Source organism: Protomyctophum parallelum, assembly GCF_964188405.1.
Source record: "Protomyctophum parallelum genome assembly, chromosome: 10".
In the NCBI taxonomy this organism is placed as follows: Eukaryota; Metazoa; Chordata; class Actinopteri; order Myctophiformes; family Myctophidae; genus Protomyctophum; species Protomyctophum parallelum.
The window spans coordinates 5,509,540-5,527,840 of NC_139704.1; the positions used below are offsets into that span (position 1 = coordinate 5,509,540).

Here is an 18,301-nt window from a genome sequence, read left to right on the forward strand (position 1 = left end):
CCTGTGTGACAGTGGATCAGGTCCCTGTGTCACAGTGGATCATGTCCCTGTGTCACAGTGGATCATGTCCCTGTGTCACAGTGGATCAGGTCCCTGTGTGACAGTGGATCAGGTCCCTGTGTCACAGTGGATCAGGTCCCTGTGTGACAGTGGATCAGGTCCCTGTGTCACAGTGGATCAGGTCCCTGTGTCACAGTGGATCAGGTCCCTGTGTCACAGTGGATCATGTCCCTGTGTCACAGTGGATCAGGTCCCTGTGTCACAGTGGATCATGTCCCTGTGTCACAGTGGATCAGGTCCCTGTGTCACAGTGGATCAGGTCCCTGTGTCACAGTGGATCAGGTCCCTGTGTCACAGTGGATCAGGTCCCTGTGTCACAGTGGATCATGTCCCTGTGTCACAGTGGATCAGGTCCCTGTGTCACAGTGGATCAGGTCCCTGTGTCACAGTGGATCAGGTCCCTGTGTCACAGTGGATCAGGTCCCTGTGTCACACTGGATCAGGTCCCTGTGTCACAGTGGATCAGGTCCCTGTGTCACAGTGGATCATGTCCCTGTGTCACAGTGGATCAGGTCCCTGTGTCACAGTGGATCAGGTCCCTGTGTCACAGTGGATCAGGTCCCTGTGTCACAGTGGATCAGGTCCCTGTGTCACAGTGGATCATGTCCCTGTGTCACAGTGGATCAGGTCCCTGTGTGACAGTGGATCAGGTCCCTGTGTGACAGTGGATCAGGTCCCTGGGTCACAGTGGATCAGGTCCCTGTGTCACAGTGGATCATGTCCCTGTGTCACAGTGGATCAGGTCCCTGTGTCACAGTGGATCAGGTCCCTGTGTCACAGTGGATCATGTCCCTGTGTCACAGTGGATCATGTCCCTGTGTCACAGTGGATCAGGTCCCTGTGTCACAGTGGATCAGGTCCCTGTGTCACAGTGGATCAGGTCCCTGGGTCACAGTGGATCAGGTCCCTGTGTCACAGTGGATCAGGTCCCTGTGTGACAGTGGATCAGGTCCCTGTGTCACAGTGGATCAGGTCCCTGTGTCACAGTGGATCAGGTCCCTGTGTCACAGTGGATCGGGTCCCTGTGTCACAGTGGATCAGGTCCCTGTGTCACAGTGGATCATGTCCCTGTGTCACAGTGGATCAGGTCCCTGTGTCACAGTGGATCATGTCCCTGTGTCACAGTGGATCATGTCCCTGTGTCACAGTGGATCAGGTCCCTGTGTGACAGTGGATCAGGTCCCTGTGTGACAGTGGATCAGGTCCCTGGGTCACAGTGGATCAGGTCCCTGTGTCACAGTGGATCATGTCCCTGTGTCACAGTGGATCAGGTCCCTGTGTCACAGTGGATCAGGTCCCTGTGTCACAGTGGATCATGTCCCTGTGTCACAGTGGATCAGGTCCCTGTGTCACAGTGGATCAGGTCCCTGTGTCACAGTGGATCAGGTCCCTGTGTCACAGTGGATCAGGTCCCTGTGTCACAGTGGATCAGGTCCCTGTGTCACAGTGGATCAGGTCCCTGTGTCACAGTGGATCAGGTCCCTGTGTCACAGTGGATCAGGTCCCTGTGTCACAGTGGATCAGGTCCCTGTGTCACAGTGGATCAGGTCCCTGTGTCACAGTGGATCATGTCCCTGTGTCACAGTGGATCAGGTCCCTGTGTCACAGTGGATCAGGTCCCTGTGTCACAGTGGATCAGGTCCCTGTGTCACAGTGGATCATGTCCCTGTGTCACAGTGGATCAGGTCCCTGTGTGACAGTGGATCAGGTCCCTGTGTGACAGTGGATCAGGTCCCTGTGTCACAGTGGATCAGGTCCCTGTGTCACAGTGGATCAGGTCCCTGTGTCACAGTGGATCATGTCCCTGTGTCACAGTGGATCAGGTCCCTGTGTCACAGTGGATCAGGTCCCTGTGTCACAGTGGATCATGTCCCTGTGTCACAGTGGATCAGGTCCCTGTGTCACAGTGGATCATGTCCCTGTGTCACAGTGGATCAGGTCCCTGTGTGACAGTGGATCAGGTCCCTGTGTCACAGTGGATCAGGTCCCTGTGTGACAGTGGATCAGGTCCCTGTGTCACAGTGGATCAGGTCCCTGTGTCACAGTGGATCAGGTCCCTGTGTGACAGTGGATCAGGTCCCTGTGTCACAGTGGATCAGGTCCCTGTGTCACAGTGGATCAGGTCCCTGTGTCACAGTGGATCAGGTCCCTGTGTCACAGTGGATCAGGTCCCTGTGTCACAGTGGATCAGGTCCCTGTGTCACAGTGGATCAGGTCCCTGTGTCACAGTGGATCAGGTCCCTGTGTCACAGTGGATCAGGTCCCTGTGTCACAGTGGATCAGGTCCCTGTGTCACAGTGGATCAGGTCCCTGTGTCACAGTGGATCAGGTCCCTGTGTCACAGTGGATCAGGTCCCTGTGTCACAGTGGATCAGGTCCCTGGGTCACAGTGGATCAGGTCCCTGTGTCACAGTGGATCAGGTCCCTGTGTCACAGTGGATCAGGTCCCTGTGTCACAGTGGATCAGGTCCCTGTGTCACTGTGGATCAGGTCCCTGTGTCACAGTGGATCAGGTCCCTGTGTCACAGTGGATCAGGTCCCTGTGTCACAGTGGATCAGGTCCCTGTGTCACAGTGGATCAGGTCCTGGCCTCCTCTGAGACACAGAACAAGCAGTGAGGACCAATTATATGAAGATAGGTTGAACATGGGTGAAGTCATCCTTTAACTATAACACTGAGCCGGGCGATCAGTGTCTCACCTGTTGAACCAGTCGTCTGTGTAGCGTGGGAACGGGAAGGGGTCGTTGCTGCTGAAGTCATAACTGGCGTCGGCATTCTGAAAGGACAAGGAAAAGAAAGGAACGTAATGAATAATCTATCTATATCTATAAATGCCCCATGTCTCTGTGTGCGCGTCTGTCGTCTGTAACTCGAGAACCGTTCGCCACACCGACTTCAAATTTGACACAAGCGTTGCACACCACTACCACTAATTTTGGCTAAACTATGAAGCATCTCCGACCCTACACCCCCTCTCTGTGTAGGAGACGCCACATGACAGCACGTGGTCACACAAAATCATGCTCCCACGGGCAGACACGCATGAACGCGCGCACACGCACACACAAAATGCATGTGTACACAGTGGTTAATTTAATGCATGTTGACAGAATGGACTCCAGGCTGACAAAAGAGTCCCAGGCCAAAAGTAATAGGAGGAGGAGGAGGAAGAGAGAGAGAGAGAGAGAGAGAGAGAGAGAGAGAGATGAGCAAGATGCTGAACCCCTAATTGCTCCTGATGTGCAGGTTGGTGCCATGCTTTTCCTCTGCCATCAGTGTGAATGAATGTATCGGTGAATGTAATGCTAAAATCTACAGTATGTAAAGCGCCGCTATATGAATGCACTATTTACCATTTAGTTCATTTCTGCCAATGTGAACATTAACCATATATACACACTGCAGGATTACAATTTAGGCATTTTAGCAGAGGCTCTTAATCCAGGGCGATTTACAGTAAGCAGAAATAATACATAATACAGATAATACATCAAATGCATAGAGATAGTAATGTAGGATCATAGGTAAACCGAGAATCTACACTACAGTATGTCAAAACAAAGGAAAAACAGTGCCCTCTTTTCCTTAATGATGCCAGTCAACAGTCTGTCTCGAGAGACTAGCCTATAATAGCAATACATACTGTACATTGAAACTATACACACTATGCCAGGTCAAAAAAAATAACCTCTGTTTTAAGTCTGTTTTAGTCATATTTTAGTCATCTGAAATGTTTTCATTTTGGTCCAGTTTTGGTCGACTAAATATCACAAGAGACAATGGATGCGCCATTTCCCTGATGGACCGAGTGCCATCGGCTGCCATTCAGCCGGGACGAAGACGGCCATTTGTGTACATTCCCTGAAGAGTAATGGTTCTGGACCTACGCAACGGTTTCCTCACCCAACTGTGAAACGATATTGTGAAACGGAGGTATAATATCTAAAGTCATGGAGTCTTGTGTGACATTCTGAAGTGGATATACCTAGACAGTAGACGCAGTTCCTGCCGTAGAACCCTTTTTTTTATCGTCAAACAAGGTGAAGGGAGCAAGGCCTCACTCCGACAGATCCATTTATCAATGTCTGTAGTGTGTCTACACCTCATCTCTGCTCCCATGCCAACCATCACACACTGACCTGCCTGCCAGTCTTCTCTCTGCTCAGTCACACTGTAGTCAAAATAATAGATGGATGGCCTAGATATGCTGTTCCATGTGAGAATCGTCGGCCCAAAGCAATTACCGGTACTCCTCAGTGAAAGCAAAATGGGGCCTCATTCACCGAGCTTCAAATACGACGCTGAGCTATCTAATACAGTGGGTTTGGAACCTTTTTCATGTCAAATCCCATTATTGATTTGGTATTTTACACGCAGGCCACCATTTGATGAGATTTAAGACTTGCACAACCAAAACTAAAGAATTATGTTGTAAGATTTTGTTCACAATCCATGCTGTATTGATGTGGTAAGTAATGCAGATGTTTAACAATAATTTAACTCTTGAAAGTTTGTAATGAAATCAAATGGTTTAATTTTACACTCTCAAGAGTTAAAGATCTATAAGGGTCCATTTGGTTACCAACTCTTCTCATTTAACTGGGGACGACCTGCAACCCCCTCAAGGACCACTGGTGGTCCCCGGACGTCTGGTTGAAAACCACTGACCTAATCTAACATCAAAATATGGTATGTCTGTTAAACAATCACTTTCTTGTTGAAGTATACTGCTTGACATGAGGCAAATTAAAACACATCCATATTTATCTCTCAGTTGTCTCTTCAAAGGAAATTAATTTTAATTTAATCCTCAATCCATGCCTGCTGCTGCTGCTTACATAATGTATGTGCTTTGTTTACTGCATACTGTTTGGGACTGTCTCTAAGAAGCACGCACACACGCACGCACGCACGCACGCACGCACGCACGCACACGCACACACACACACACACACACACACACACACGAGACGCCTGAGAGGCATCCTAACCAGATGCCCGAACCACCTAAGCTGGCTCCTTTCCAGGCGAAAGAAGCAGTGACTCTACTCTGAGGCCTCTTTTAGACGGGGACCATCTCCATATAACACGTCAAAGTCCCGTTGCGTTCTCATTTTTTCTTACCCTTTACACGAGAACGCACAAGTTATGATATAATGTGCTATTATGCTATACTGTCGCTAGGTGGCGATAACGGGCTGCCAAATAGACAGGTCACCCACGTACAAGAAGAAGACGCAAGCGGCGCAACACTGCTCTGGGCGCGCCACGGGATGATATATATTTATTAAATAAACGTTGCTGCCGCGGCTGCCGTCTATCACAACTTCACAAGGCTTTTTATTTACATCATGGTTTTACATTCAACATCGCTGATGAGCAGCACTTTGTAGGCGAGGAGGGAGGCTTGTTCAGGAACTCCATTATATCATAATGATATTGCTCTGCATCAATGTAATAAACATAGGCTATGCGCTGCCGCTGTGAGCCAATTAACGTGAGCCATGATGTCATAAGTTTTGCGGATTCACCGTTTTGCCTGTTTATATGGAGACCATAGGAAACGGTGTTCTCAAAGATTTGCACTCTGGGAGGCGTTTTCACTTCGATGCGTTTTCACCTCCTGAGAACACCGTTCTCGTCTAAATGACAGCGCTAAACGGTACTTTATTTTGCCGTTTTTTATGAACACCATCCTCGTGTAAATAGCACCTCAGTCTCTCTCGTGTGACTGAACTTCTCACCCTATCGCTAAAGGGAGATGCCAACCACCCGTCGAAGAAAACTCATTTCGGCCGCTTGTATTCACAAACTTATTCTCTCCATTTCAACCTTTTGTGAATTAATGCCCTGGCAACGTGGGGGACTTCCTACATGTCCAGTTAAGACTGAGGTTAGGGGGGCTGGGGTCTGCGATAGCAAACACAAACATTCCGAACGCAAACACTGAATGCCATTGATAATGAATGGCCAGCTTTGAGCGTTTGTCCCAACACACACACATTAACCCATTCTGACCTGAGATCAGATTCATACGAGGTTTTCCGCCGGACACACACTGGTCTGATGAACCCATTCTGACCTGAGATCAGATTCTAAAAATGTCAGTCGTTCTTCGATTTTTCAAAAAATAGCAGACCTACAAGCTCGTATCGCGCCACTCGGTGGCGCGATATGAGCTTGTAGATCTGCTATTTTTCAATAGCTAAAGCATAACATGATGCTAACACCAAAATGGGTGCCCGGTCAGAATGGGTTAAATGCCATTGACACAGGATGATCCGTAATGGCTGACAATAGCGTTGCAGGGAAATCGATTAATGAACCTTAACCTTCTGTTGGAATATGTTATTATGTGGTTAATGTCTATGACCAGTGTTGCCACTTTGCACCTCATGTTTAAAGTCATGCACATACAGTATCTCCTATTTACGTCTATTTGTATAGATCTCTCCTTGACATGTTCCTCGTTTTTAATATACTCTTAGATTTCCCTCCCTGCTGAGAGCAGCGTTGCAGGGAAATAAATGAACTCCTCTGTTGGCAGAATAGCATGAGGAAACACACACATGCACAGTACACGCGTGTGCACACACACACACACACACGCACACACACACGCACACGCACACGCACACATAATATAATCGATTTAATCGCACTGTATCTGAACAAATTGCTCAAGCATTATGTGACCTATACCGTGGCATTTCATTTACGTATATATTTGTTTTATTATTCAGCTGATGGGAGACCTTTGTGGGGACTGCTAAAGAACACACACACACACACACACACACACACACAAAGGAAATGTGATATTGTTGCAGTCAGTCAGGCACCTTGTATATTTCAACAGCTTTAGTTTATTTTCATGAATGTTCTTTTTTTTTATATATAATAACTAAGGCTGTCAAAAATAACGCGTTAATGGCATTAATCAATTGCGTTAATTAATTGCGTTAAAATATTGAACGCATGTTAGTGTTCCCCCTAACATGCGCCCGTGCGCGCGGCTCAGGAACGTCCAGAGCATAACAAATCTGTCACTGTGTAGCACACAGTCATGATTGAACAACACCAGAGAGATAGCTTGTGTATTGTAGTTTGGTTGCAAAGTGGTTTGATTCTGTAACTCTGTTGCGTTACTTTGTCTGCCTAGCAAAGCCCCATTAGGCTACACTGCACACACACACACACACACACACACACACACACACTACTAGTGTTAGCTATCAGCGCGCTGCAAGAATCACTCGGGTCCGTCGCAACTTGTGGACATTTTGAAAATGCCATTAATGTTTGTCCTGCTGGTTTCGTTTTGTCCTACGCGATTACGTGAATCAGCATGGCTGCGCCTGCAGTAGGCTATTACCAAAACAAACACATGGTACTTTTGTGTCGCTCATGGAAAGCAACTGGAAACGACCATGGATATATTACAGACAGTTCTCCTGTGCTGCTGTGCACCGCAGAGATAATGCGCAACTCCAGGTACGAACCAAAACACTGACTGAAGCTGATTAACGACTAACTATCTCCAGACTAGTCCTGCAGTCCCGCAATGAAGGAGAGACAATCTCGCCTCTCACTACAGTCCACTACAATGCAATTCTAGCCTTAAAACCTACATTTATATGTTATTCAATAATTACTTTAGCGCAAAATATAGGCTTTTCTAAACCAAGCCCTGTTTCCAAAAATGCTTATGTGCCATTATTGTATTTTGTGAATTTCAATTAACTATAGTCTACAGTTTAACCCATTGCTTCTCAGCTATTTTAATTTCAAGGACCCCCAAATTAAATTGATAGAAAGTAGCCTAGGCCATTTTATTATGATTTTCATCTCTGGACTGGGACTCCAGTCTCCATTCATCCATCCATCCATCTTCAACCGCTTATCCCTAGTCGGGTCGCAGGGGCAACAGCTCCACCAGAGTGTTCCAGACTTCCCTCTCCAGAGCAACATTAGTGACTTCCTCCTGGGGGACCGCAGTCTACATGGCCAAAAGCCAGTGTTGATTTAACTCAAAGTGTAGGCTAGGCCTACAAATGCTCACATCACATCATGTCTATACTAAATGCATTAGAAAACAAAAATCATTCAAAAACAAATGTATATCCGCTTTCTGTCATTTATATTTCCATTTCCACAACAATAAACAGGAAAACATGGCATATTTGGTGGAATATGCTGTCATTTAAAATCCAACTGTTGTCCGCTTAAACTACACTAAAAAAACTGGTCAAACATTGGCCAAATTGTCAAATAATATAAGAAAGAGAAAGAGAAAGTGTGAAAATATATGCTGATCTACATGCTCACAACGGCTCGCAACATGAGGCGCTGAGCATGTAGATCGCCTACATGTATCTGTGGACCAGAATCAAACTAAATTAAATGCCTCGGCTCCTACCATTCACAAGGAGAACCACAGCATTAGCATGTTTTTCTTCCATTTTGGACACAAGGTTTCCAACGCGCCACTGGGGACGACACAGAGAGTGTCTGTGCCTCTCTGTGCACAGCGTGATCCATCAACCCACTGAGGCGTGATCCTGCTCTTAACCCATGTGAGGACCATTCTACAAATGTCTTCTAAATCCTGACGGTTTTCTGAAAAACCTATGTGCAGGTGCTCAACCTTTTTCATGTCGAGGACCCCCAGAATTATCTGTATTCGGCCCTCCCATCTGAAAATGTGTTTTTCCAGGGACCCACCCAGAAGCAAAAGATTTGAGTTCAAACGTTCGCTCTGAAAGAATATATATTCAAAGATTTGAATATTATGCTTGCTTGCGTGCGTGCATGTGCGTGCTCGTGCATGTGCGTGCGTAATACTATTTTGCACCTTTACAACACCGGTAAACCTGTGATGAGATAAAGGTGGTTGGTTGGTTGGTTCTGACAGTATACTGCGTCGAGCATTTCTGAAAGGGAAATTATCCCATTCTGACCTGAGATCAGATTCATACGAGGTTTCCACTGGACACACGCTGGTCTGACGAACCCATTCTGACCTGAGATCAGATTCTAAAAATGTCAGTCGTTCTTCGATTTTTCAAAAATAGCAGACCTACAAGCTCGTATCGCGCCACTCGGTGGCGCGATATGAGCTTGTAGATCTGCTATTTTTCAATAGCTAAAGCATAACATGATGCCGACACCAAAATGGGTGCCTGGTCAGAATGGGTTATAGACGAATTGAGTAAAGTAGAGTCCGTACTCCAGTCCAGCTACATAGAAAATAACCGCTTCATTTGCAACAAAAAAAACCTTTCGACCCTCAGGGATCTTCTTCAGGTAAAATGTTACACGCCCACACACCAACAGAGATGGGCGATTAGTTATTATTATTTTATTTGTATTCTTTGTAAACACTTGGGAGAGTTCAAGGATATGATGATCCACAGTAATCCACAGCGTAGATTATCTATAGTACCGGTAGTTATCTATTCAAATGAAACACTGCGGCACACAAGCCTTGAACAGAGCAGCTGTAGCAAAATAAATACATTATGTAGTTGTAGTGCAAGTCAGTAAGTGCACCTGGCGATCTAAGCCACCCGTCTTATTACCCACACTGTGTGTGTGTGTGTGTGTGTGTGTGTGTGTGTGTGTGTGTGTGTGTTAGGCTGCGCAACAGTGACACTTGGTGGTCAACCAAAAGCTATTTCCGTGCTCGGACGGACAGAACGGACGAACGGACAGAGCCAGCCAGCCAGCCAGGGACACACGTTACTGTCTATAGGAGTGGCTAGCACCACAAAAAAGAAAATGTACTGTACATTGTATTGTATACATTAAAGACTATTTACTTTGTCCACCACCGGTTCACATTTTATGCGGCGCCAGGCAGAGCTACCTGGCATTATCTGTGCCGGTGCCAGATGGGTGTGCCTTGGCGCCTAGCTGTCACGGTGCAGCGTGCATTAACATTAAACAGCTTGGCTGTGCCGTCTGCCTGCGTCCTCTGGGTATACGGGGGGGAATCGGCAGCCATGAAGGGAACTTGGAAGGAATACACCTTCTGCCATTGCTGTGGGCCCACGACGTGCCGCATGGAAAGCCACAGGGAAGCCATGCTACCTCCCCCGCGTCTGTCATAGATGGATGTCACTGCAATGGGTAAACCACCTAAACACTTGTATCCTATGCTTCCCTATTTTGGGGAGAACGTTTGAAATATCTCACGGGGGGGTGGGCACAAAGTACAGAGTCGGCCCCAATCAACCAAGTTCAAGTTGTTAAACCTGAATATTGTTGCTGTCGGGCAGAAGCCTTACTGTATCGCCATGTTTAACCTCCCACTTGATGACAAACAAGTATCAATAGTAGCAGATCCATACACTCAAAACATGGCGTGAAGTGACCGTTCTGTTGTTGACAGAACAAAGCCTTTTGTGGGTATGATCGGCCCGGTGTCGGTGAACAGTGTTGATTTAGTTGAGTAAAACTATGATGGAAATTGGTCGCCGACTACCTTTTTCACAAAAACTAAATAAAAAACTAAGCTATGATGACTAAAACTAAGACTAAATGTATTGACAATTCTGTCTACAAACAAATGTTAGGGAGGGACTAGTGGAGAACAGATCCAGTAGACCTAAAAGACAAGTCATTTTATTTTTGGTTGCGCTCGGTGCACTTTGAAAATCTATAAGATCTACAAACTCACAGCGCTGCAGAGCAACCTTGTGGACTCCTACAACAACCATAGCAGATCTACAAACTCACAGCGCTGCAGAGCAACCTTGTGGACTCCTACAACAACCATAGCAGATCTACAAACTCACAGCGCTGCAGAGCAACCTTGTGGAGTCCTACAACAACCATAGCAGATCTACAAACTCACAGCGCTGCAGAGCAACCTTGTGGACTCCTACAACAACCTGACCAACAAGAGCATGGTGGAACGCTGCCATGAAAACGTATCTCACAGGAGATGTTTCGCTTTCAGATAAGGTTCTAAGAACCTAATTTGGGCTCTGCACAGGAGGCAGTTTCATTATTTATGTCATTTATTTGTACGCAAAGAATACCAGGCACTCGGGCGCCGATGGCCTGAGATAGACAATGGCTTATTTCCAAAAAATAGCAGATCTACAAGCTCACAGCACGTCACGCCGTGACCAAATAAAATAAAGCATATATTTGTATAATCTTGTACTTACATAATTCGATGCAAGGTCCGGATGCAGATAGTCGATGCCTGAAAATTGGATTGTGGCGCAAGTCAGTAAACAACATAACGTAATTTGGCTTTAAAGATGTTTATGCTTACATGCATTCATGGTCACCAGTGCATACATCATGGCTTCCTTACTCCAAGTTAAACCAACTCTTTCAGAACAAACATCCATCAACTTCATTACAATGATTATATTTAGATTATGTTTAGAATATGATATTGTATCCATACATTGAATATACAATTGTATTATTTAGATGAAAGCTGTGATTCTGAAATACACTAAACCAGTAACCACATTATAAAAACACTCCTCTGAAACAGCTTGTTCATTTGGGTTCATATATATCTTCTTCTCAGAAGGACTTTCAAACTAGGAAAGGTATGGCCTGGTCAGCCTGCAATGACATGCATAAGATCTGGTCATCCCAGCTTAGTAAGATGTTAAAAGTAAAGATATTTAGGACGACCGTTGAGCCGATTATACACTATCATGGCTCAGAGACATGGACACTTTCAAAGAAATTAGAGAAACGGTTGGATGGCACTTACACCCGCCTTCTAATGAGAGCGCAAAATTTGTCTTGGAAGAGCCACCCATCGACTAATCTAATATAAGGCAACCTTCCCCGTGTTTCTTCACTAGTCCGATCCAGAAGAACACAGTTTGCCGGCCACTGCTACAGAGCTGACAATGAGGTTATATCTTCCCTTCTTCTCTGGAGCCCTAGAAAACTGTCGTTCCCTGATGTCATCGCTATAGGGACACAGGCATCAGTAAGCAGGAACTGGGGATGGCAATGAAGGACCGGAAAGTCTAGCGTGGCATTGTGAAATCTATGATCTCGACCCTGGTCGAAAAATTATGATGATGATGAAACCAGTATTGCACAATATCCTTACGGTTATTATATTTTTGTTTTGCATTCTCTGAGTTAACCTCAAGGTAGCTGAATGCATACTCCAGCAGATAAGCCGGTTTGTTTCGGTCGGGCTCCTGTCAGTCACACTCTCTCTCTCTCTCTGTGGCTGCACCACAGCCAGCAGCACTGCTGGAAGTGGAACAGATGGTTAGACTAATACCTAGGTATCGCAACGAGACGCGCTGTGGGGAGAGGTTGTGTTCATGGATGGCCACAAGATAAGGATTTCAGAGGGTAAGCACAAGGGGGTTCCACCGCGCCTCAAGCCTGTGGTATAGGCTGGTCTGGTGCATCTCAGAAGCAGCACTGGTAGCAGAAAGACTTTGATTTAGACGGTATTTTGTATAATGGGGGGAGGAATAGAGCAGGACGGTATGGCACACCCACCGTCGTCCATGATAGCGATGGTCACTCCCTTGCCGGTGTAGCCCAGGTTCCAGGCCTCCGCCACGTTGAGGTCCAGCCCTGGAGTCCCGTCTGCCTGGCCCGTGTTGATCTGATTATTCACAAAAACAATGCAGTTTTAAGACCTAGTGAAATTAAAAATACGTTTTTCACACTTTTAGACCACATCCGTGGTCATCATATGGGCATACCTAGGTCCTGCGTGCTGACGTGTCGAGGGCCACATCAATAAATCAAATAACAATTAAACTCATCCGTTTGATTCCCAGTCCTCCAAACACAGGTGGTTTTGATTACAAACGACTCCGTTTTTAATCCCATTCAAGATGACATCCAGACAGTGTATTACTCGGTTTAAACTTCAGCAGCAATGGTGTCATGCTCGTAGAACGCAGTACCTACACCGTGGTACCAAAAAGAAATGTGACGTGCTACCCAGAACGCACTGCAACCGGATGCTCTAGCCTCTGTCAATAATGTACTCTACTTAATTAATTCATGTTAACAACTGCATTAGCTCACGCCAATTCACACGGCTTCTTGCGGAGTTAACGGAAGGTGTGTGTGCGTGTGTGCACATACTGTATGTTAATACAATGTGTGCGTGCGTGTGTGTGTGTGTGTGTGTGTGTGTGTGTGTGTAGAGGGAAGGGGTTCATGGGAGGCCTGACGTGGGAACTAAATGTAAATGTCAACACTGGCTCTCTGTGCAGTTTAATCTGACGTGCCTGATAATTGGCGTCTCGCTCGGCCCACAGCAAAAAGTCACGCTCGCTCGCCCCCGTCGGGGTAAATAGGAGGGGCGGAGGCTAGCTGACATCGATGTAGCGACGAGGCAGCTGTGTGGTGCAGCGTCGTTTGGGAGCCAATTAGATAAATACTGAACAACAACAATAGCATTGGTCCAGCTAGCTGATTACTACTGATTACTATTCCCACTAAGCGACATCGTTTGGTAGGCCGACAGAATATTTAGAAAACTGTTGGGTCTGTTAAACAAATATATATATATATATATAATTAATTGTTGTTAGTAATGCCCCAAATAAAGAAATACAAATTTAAAAGAAAAAATAATTGGTGTGCCTTTTAACAGTTTCCGTGCCGCGAATGGATTACTCTAGGTTAATGTCGCTGCCGTATCGGACATACCCGCCTTTTGTTTTATGTGTTTAATCCGCCGTAATGTAATGAATCAAAAGAAAATCCGTCTTCGTCGCGGAGTATGAGACTGGATGCCTTCGCTGTGATGTCGAAACCGGAAATCGTCACATGCTGTGGGCTGCTAGGGCTTCTGGGAAATTGAGGCCAATGGAAATGCATTGGATGCAACGCCTCATTGAAACCAATCTTGTGTGCGTCTTCCGGGTGCACCAAGATGGTGGATGCTACACACAGATCATAACAAACCACGGGAGCTTTTTTTGATGGATTTTCGCGGATTAAAAGCCCAAATAATTCAGCGTATGCTCTAAAGGTAATACAACAATCTCGGCAGTGAAGGGGGGTTGATTAAAATGCGGGTTAATCGTAAAAAACAGTCAAACTGTTAAAGGGTTAACTCGTTTTGCTGGGGACCCCCTGGAACCCCCCTCAAGGATCCCACTATGAGAACCACTGATAACTGCACAGTAAGGTCATTAGTCAGTAGAGTCTTCATTTAACTCTGCAGTTGTACAATTGTCTTTACAATAGAAATAAATGGCAGACTTGCTCTAACTCAAAAGGCACTCTCTGTAGACACGGTCCCTCACGGTACCCCCTACCTACACCCAAGATGATTGTGAGCTCAGCCCGTAGATCTGCTACAAACCTTCGGACCTCGAACAAAATGGATGAATGATGACAGAGGGATTTGGATTGTGTGTGTGAATCATAGACTGTAAAAAAATATGGACAAAGCGTTCCCCGGGTCTAACATGGACGTAAAATGAAGCCTGTTATTCCTGCACTGCAAGTCGCCATCTTTCTAGATCCGTTTGGGCCCAGCTGGCCATTGGCTGGCTCCGTTTTGGCCCAGCTGGCCATTGGCTGGCCCAGACACGAGGCGGGACTTCCCCCCTTCTTCTCCGTTGGTTTTTATTTTGACTCGAGTGGGAGGGGAATCCCGATCATAGACTGTAACGGTAGCCACGCCCCTCAGAACATGCGCGACTTTATGGTCATTCTTTTAATAAATGGGACCATAATTTTCCAAAAAAAATATTATGACATTAGAAATGAGACTTTAAACTAGTGACTGGAAGCAGAAAGTATTCATGACCATGTTTATTAAGGTAATACAGTCTAGGTGAAGTTGGGCCCAAATACATGGACTTCTATGGGGCTATGGGTTTTTCTGGGTCCAATGACAGCGCCACAACAGGCCATTATATGAACTTTCAGGAGTTTCAGGCTTCACAAAATATCTGTCTGACTGCCCCCCTGGTGTGAATGCTTAAAGTCGGACCGGTCGCCGGGCGGATTTACTCACCAGATACCACTGCTTGGTGAACAGCGGGTCGGTCATGTTCACTTCCAGATGGTTGAGGTCCCTGTAGCCTCGTTTCTGACGGTTGAAGCCCTCCTGCTCCACCACGTCTTTCACCTGACGGGAGAGAAAAAACAGCAAAGGCTGTACATTAATGGATGGATAGATGCACTACAGTATGTAATGAATGAAAGATGTTTTTAATATAAGGGGCCAAGCCTGAAGCGACTTTGGTTCTGAGATCAGATTCACACGAGGTTTCCACTGGACACACACTGGGTCTGATTAACCCATTCTGACCTGAGATCAGATTCTAAAAAATGTCAGTCGATTTTTCAAAAAATAGCAGACCTACAAGCTCGTATCGCGCCACTCGGTGGCGCGATATGAGCTTGTAGATCTGCTATTTTTCAATAGCTAAAGCATAACATGATGCCAACACCAAAATGGGTGCCCGGTCAGAATGGGTTAACCGTGCAGTCAGTTTTGGTAATATGATAGAGGGCTATGCCAAGCGGTGAGGAGGCGAAGCCCACAACCATTGGCCAAAGGGTGGCGCTATAGCACTCAATTTAAAATGCAAACTTTTGAACAGGCATAGCTCATGAACTGTTTGACCGTCAGCAATAAAACTGCACGTACATATGCGTATACTCCTCATGCCGAAAAACATTCATCTGTGATTTTGAGGGAATGAGTTCAGTCACAACTGCATTAAAAGCCCATTGAGAGACTAAATGAGGTAGATTCTACACAGCGTTTAAACTGCCCGGTGGAAACGCTCAAGACAAAAATCCACTCAAGACCCAAACCATTGTTAAAATGGAACAATCAGAAACACAATGTTATTCAGGGAGAGGAAAGGAAGACAGGGTTGCCTAATCAGCTGTATTTACGTTTAAAGCCCAGTGAAAATAAACGATCTTCAAGTGATTTATTTTTTCCCCTTTCCCCTGTGTAATTTTAAGCTGCTAAGCTGTGCCACGGCTGCGTCCACTTTACCAGGATCTGTTTCCTCCCCCCTGTATAGCCCCATGCACACAGACACTGTAAACATTGGCTAGCATTAGCATTAGCGCACACTGTGTGCGGTACAAACTACAAAGTCACTAATGACATCCGAACTTTGGATTGCTACTTATGGAGGTTTGAAAATCCTGCATTGAACTGAGGTAATATAAACAGAGATCAGTTGTATAACGTCCCATAGCTGGTGGTGACGGAGGCGTTGCATAGCAACTAAGGCTGTACCGTAGCCCTGTTTTTAGGACTCGAACTTCGGCAGGAGTTTTCGAGCAAAGTTCTGAACCATTTGTATGTAATGAATTAATTTCTCTGAGTGCTTTTAACCAGGCTGCAATTCAACATGAGATATCCGTCTTGAACATGATTAGAGCGCACGCACACGCACACACACACACACACACACACACACACAGAGCGTCAAATGGCTGTGACATGCTCCGTGAAAACAGCTGATCTGCGAGCTCATCAGCAGGTTGCAAAATGAGCCATGAGTTCTCAAGCCCCCAAAACATGGTAGCCTAATTGTGAGTAGGCCTACCTGTCCATATCTTTTGTCGTATGACCAAAAATGCTTCCCAATGTCTCTGTGAGCTTGCTGGCAGGCAGCTAAAACGACAGTGTAGCTTGCTCGTTAGCTGTCACTCGTTAATTTGTTCCACCTGTGTTGTGTACTCTCAGAAGCGCATTGAAGTGGGCACAGGGAAAAAGCAGAACCTCCGTGACCGTTTTGCTTAACAATGATCAGAGTTCAGTGCTGTTTGGCAATATGTGTGTCATGCTAGAAAGCATGCTAATATAGTATGGCTGCTAAGAATTCCCCCTATCAGCTATCATGCTGTTTTAATTGTGCGCATACTGTCCTACTGTGTGTGTGTGTGTGTGTGTGTGTGTGTGTGTGTGTGTGTGTGTGTGTGTGTGTGTGTGTGTGTGCGCGCGCGCGCGTGCTTCACTGTGTTTGTCTCTTCTGCTGTCATGCAGGACTTTCAAATTATTGTAAACACAATATGAACATAGTACTCTTATTATGCATATCACATAAAAAAACCTGAATGGTTCAAGCCCATTAATTAAGATTCGAGTGCCAACCCTAACGAGCAAATGTTCGAACCCTGAATGTTCAGGGACAGCCTTAATAGCAAACGGATCAACGTTAAAAGCTGCTGTGGGGATCAACCATTATATACACAGAGTATACGGGGGGGGGGTGCATGTTCGTACGTGTAATAAAAGTACAATAATTACCTTTGAAACAAATAGGCCTAGAGAATAGTAACGTACAGATTCTCAAAACATGTACTTACATGTACAGTACTCAAGTAAACGTACTTTAAGGTCTACATTTAATGAGCATATAGAGCTGCGTCTTTCCTCCCAGCCTGTGTATTTCTTTCCTCCAGGGCTTTGCCCTCACGTCACTCACGTGGCTGTGGAGCAGGTGTTTCCCCAGGGGCACGCATCCACCCACCGCGTGTCAAGAGTCTCAAGACACCCACTCACATCAAACAGATGTGACGCTCCATCCCACCTCTCTCTGCCCACTGTCTAGTGTATATACAACACCACAAATGCTCTCACAGCTCCCTTCTGCAACATTCAAATAGATTCAACCGCCTTTCTTCATTCTCTTTACGATCAGTGGTGGACAATATACTATAATGTAATGTATATAATATAGTATTATATAGTATTGAATATATAGTAAGTATCCGATTCAATTACGAAGTGCATTTTCTTGTTAATATCAATGCATCGTTGTATTGACATTTAGAACATATTAAGGAATATGTAAGAACATTTTGGTGCTACTTATTTAACAATCAAATGTTTCCTTTGTATTTCCTTTGTCTTCTTCTCATTTACATTTTTAACATGCTTGGGGGAAGAAAATAAATCTACACACTTGGCTATTGTCACTAGAGTTGATGTTAATTGATTCATTCGTAATATATTTTTGTCGTGTTTGGGACAAAACAATGTTCATCGTGAGCTGACGAAACAAAACTAAAGCGGTTTTACCATTAAGCTAATAAAAGCTGCCTGCTTGCTCAGGGGATAAATTGGATCTTGAAGAAGGTACAAGGTATTGCACTGCACACACATCCGTGGCCCAGGTGCAAGACAAACAAAAATAATATCAAAAAGAAGAACAGTCTGCACACTAGTGGTGCATTTTTACACAATCTAAATGTCTCAATAGAAGAGCAGTATAAGTACACAATACA

The 18,301-nt window shown here is 45.5% G+C and overlaps 1 protein-coding gene across 1 annotated transcript in view; it reads right to left on the bottom strand.

Moving 5' to 3' along the window:
• The window catches only part of pcsk2 (proprotein convertase subtilisin/kexin type 2), a 61,615-nt gene that overhangs the window by 37,213 nt on the left and 6,101 nt on the right, over positions 1-18,301 (bottom strand). The window contains exons 3-6 of the mRNA XM_083774779.1: positions 15,057-15,170; positions 12,566-12,674; positions 11,239-11,276; positions 2,761-2,837 (exon numbers count right to left, since the gene is read on the bottom strand). Of these exons, the coding sequence (XP_083630905.1) occupies positions 2,761-2,837; positions 11,239-11,276; positions 12,566-12,674; positions 15,057-15,170 (338 nt within the window). The remainder of the gene's footprint in view (positions 1-2,760; positions 2,838-11,238; positions 11,277-12,565; positions 12,675-15,056; positions 15,171-18,301) is intronic.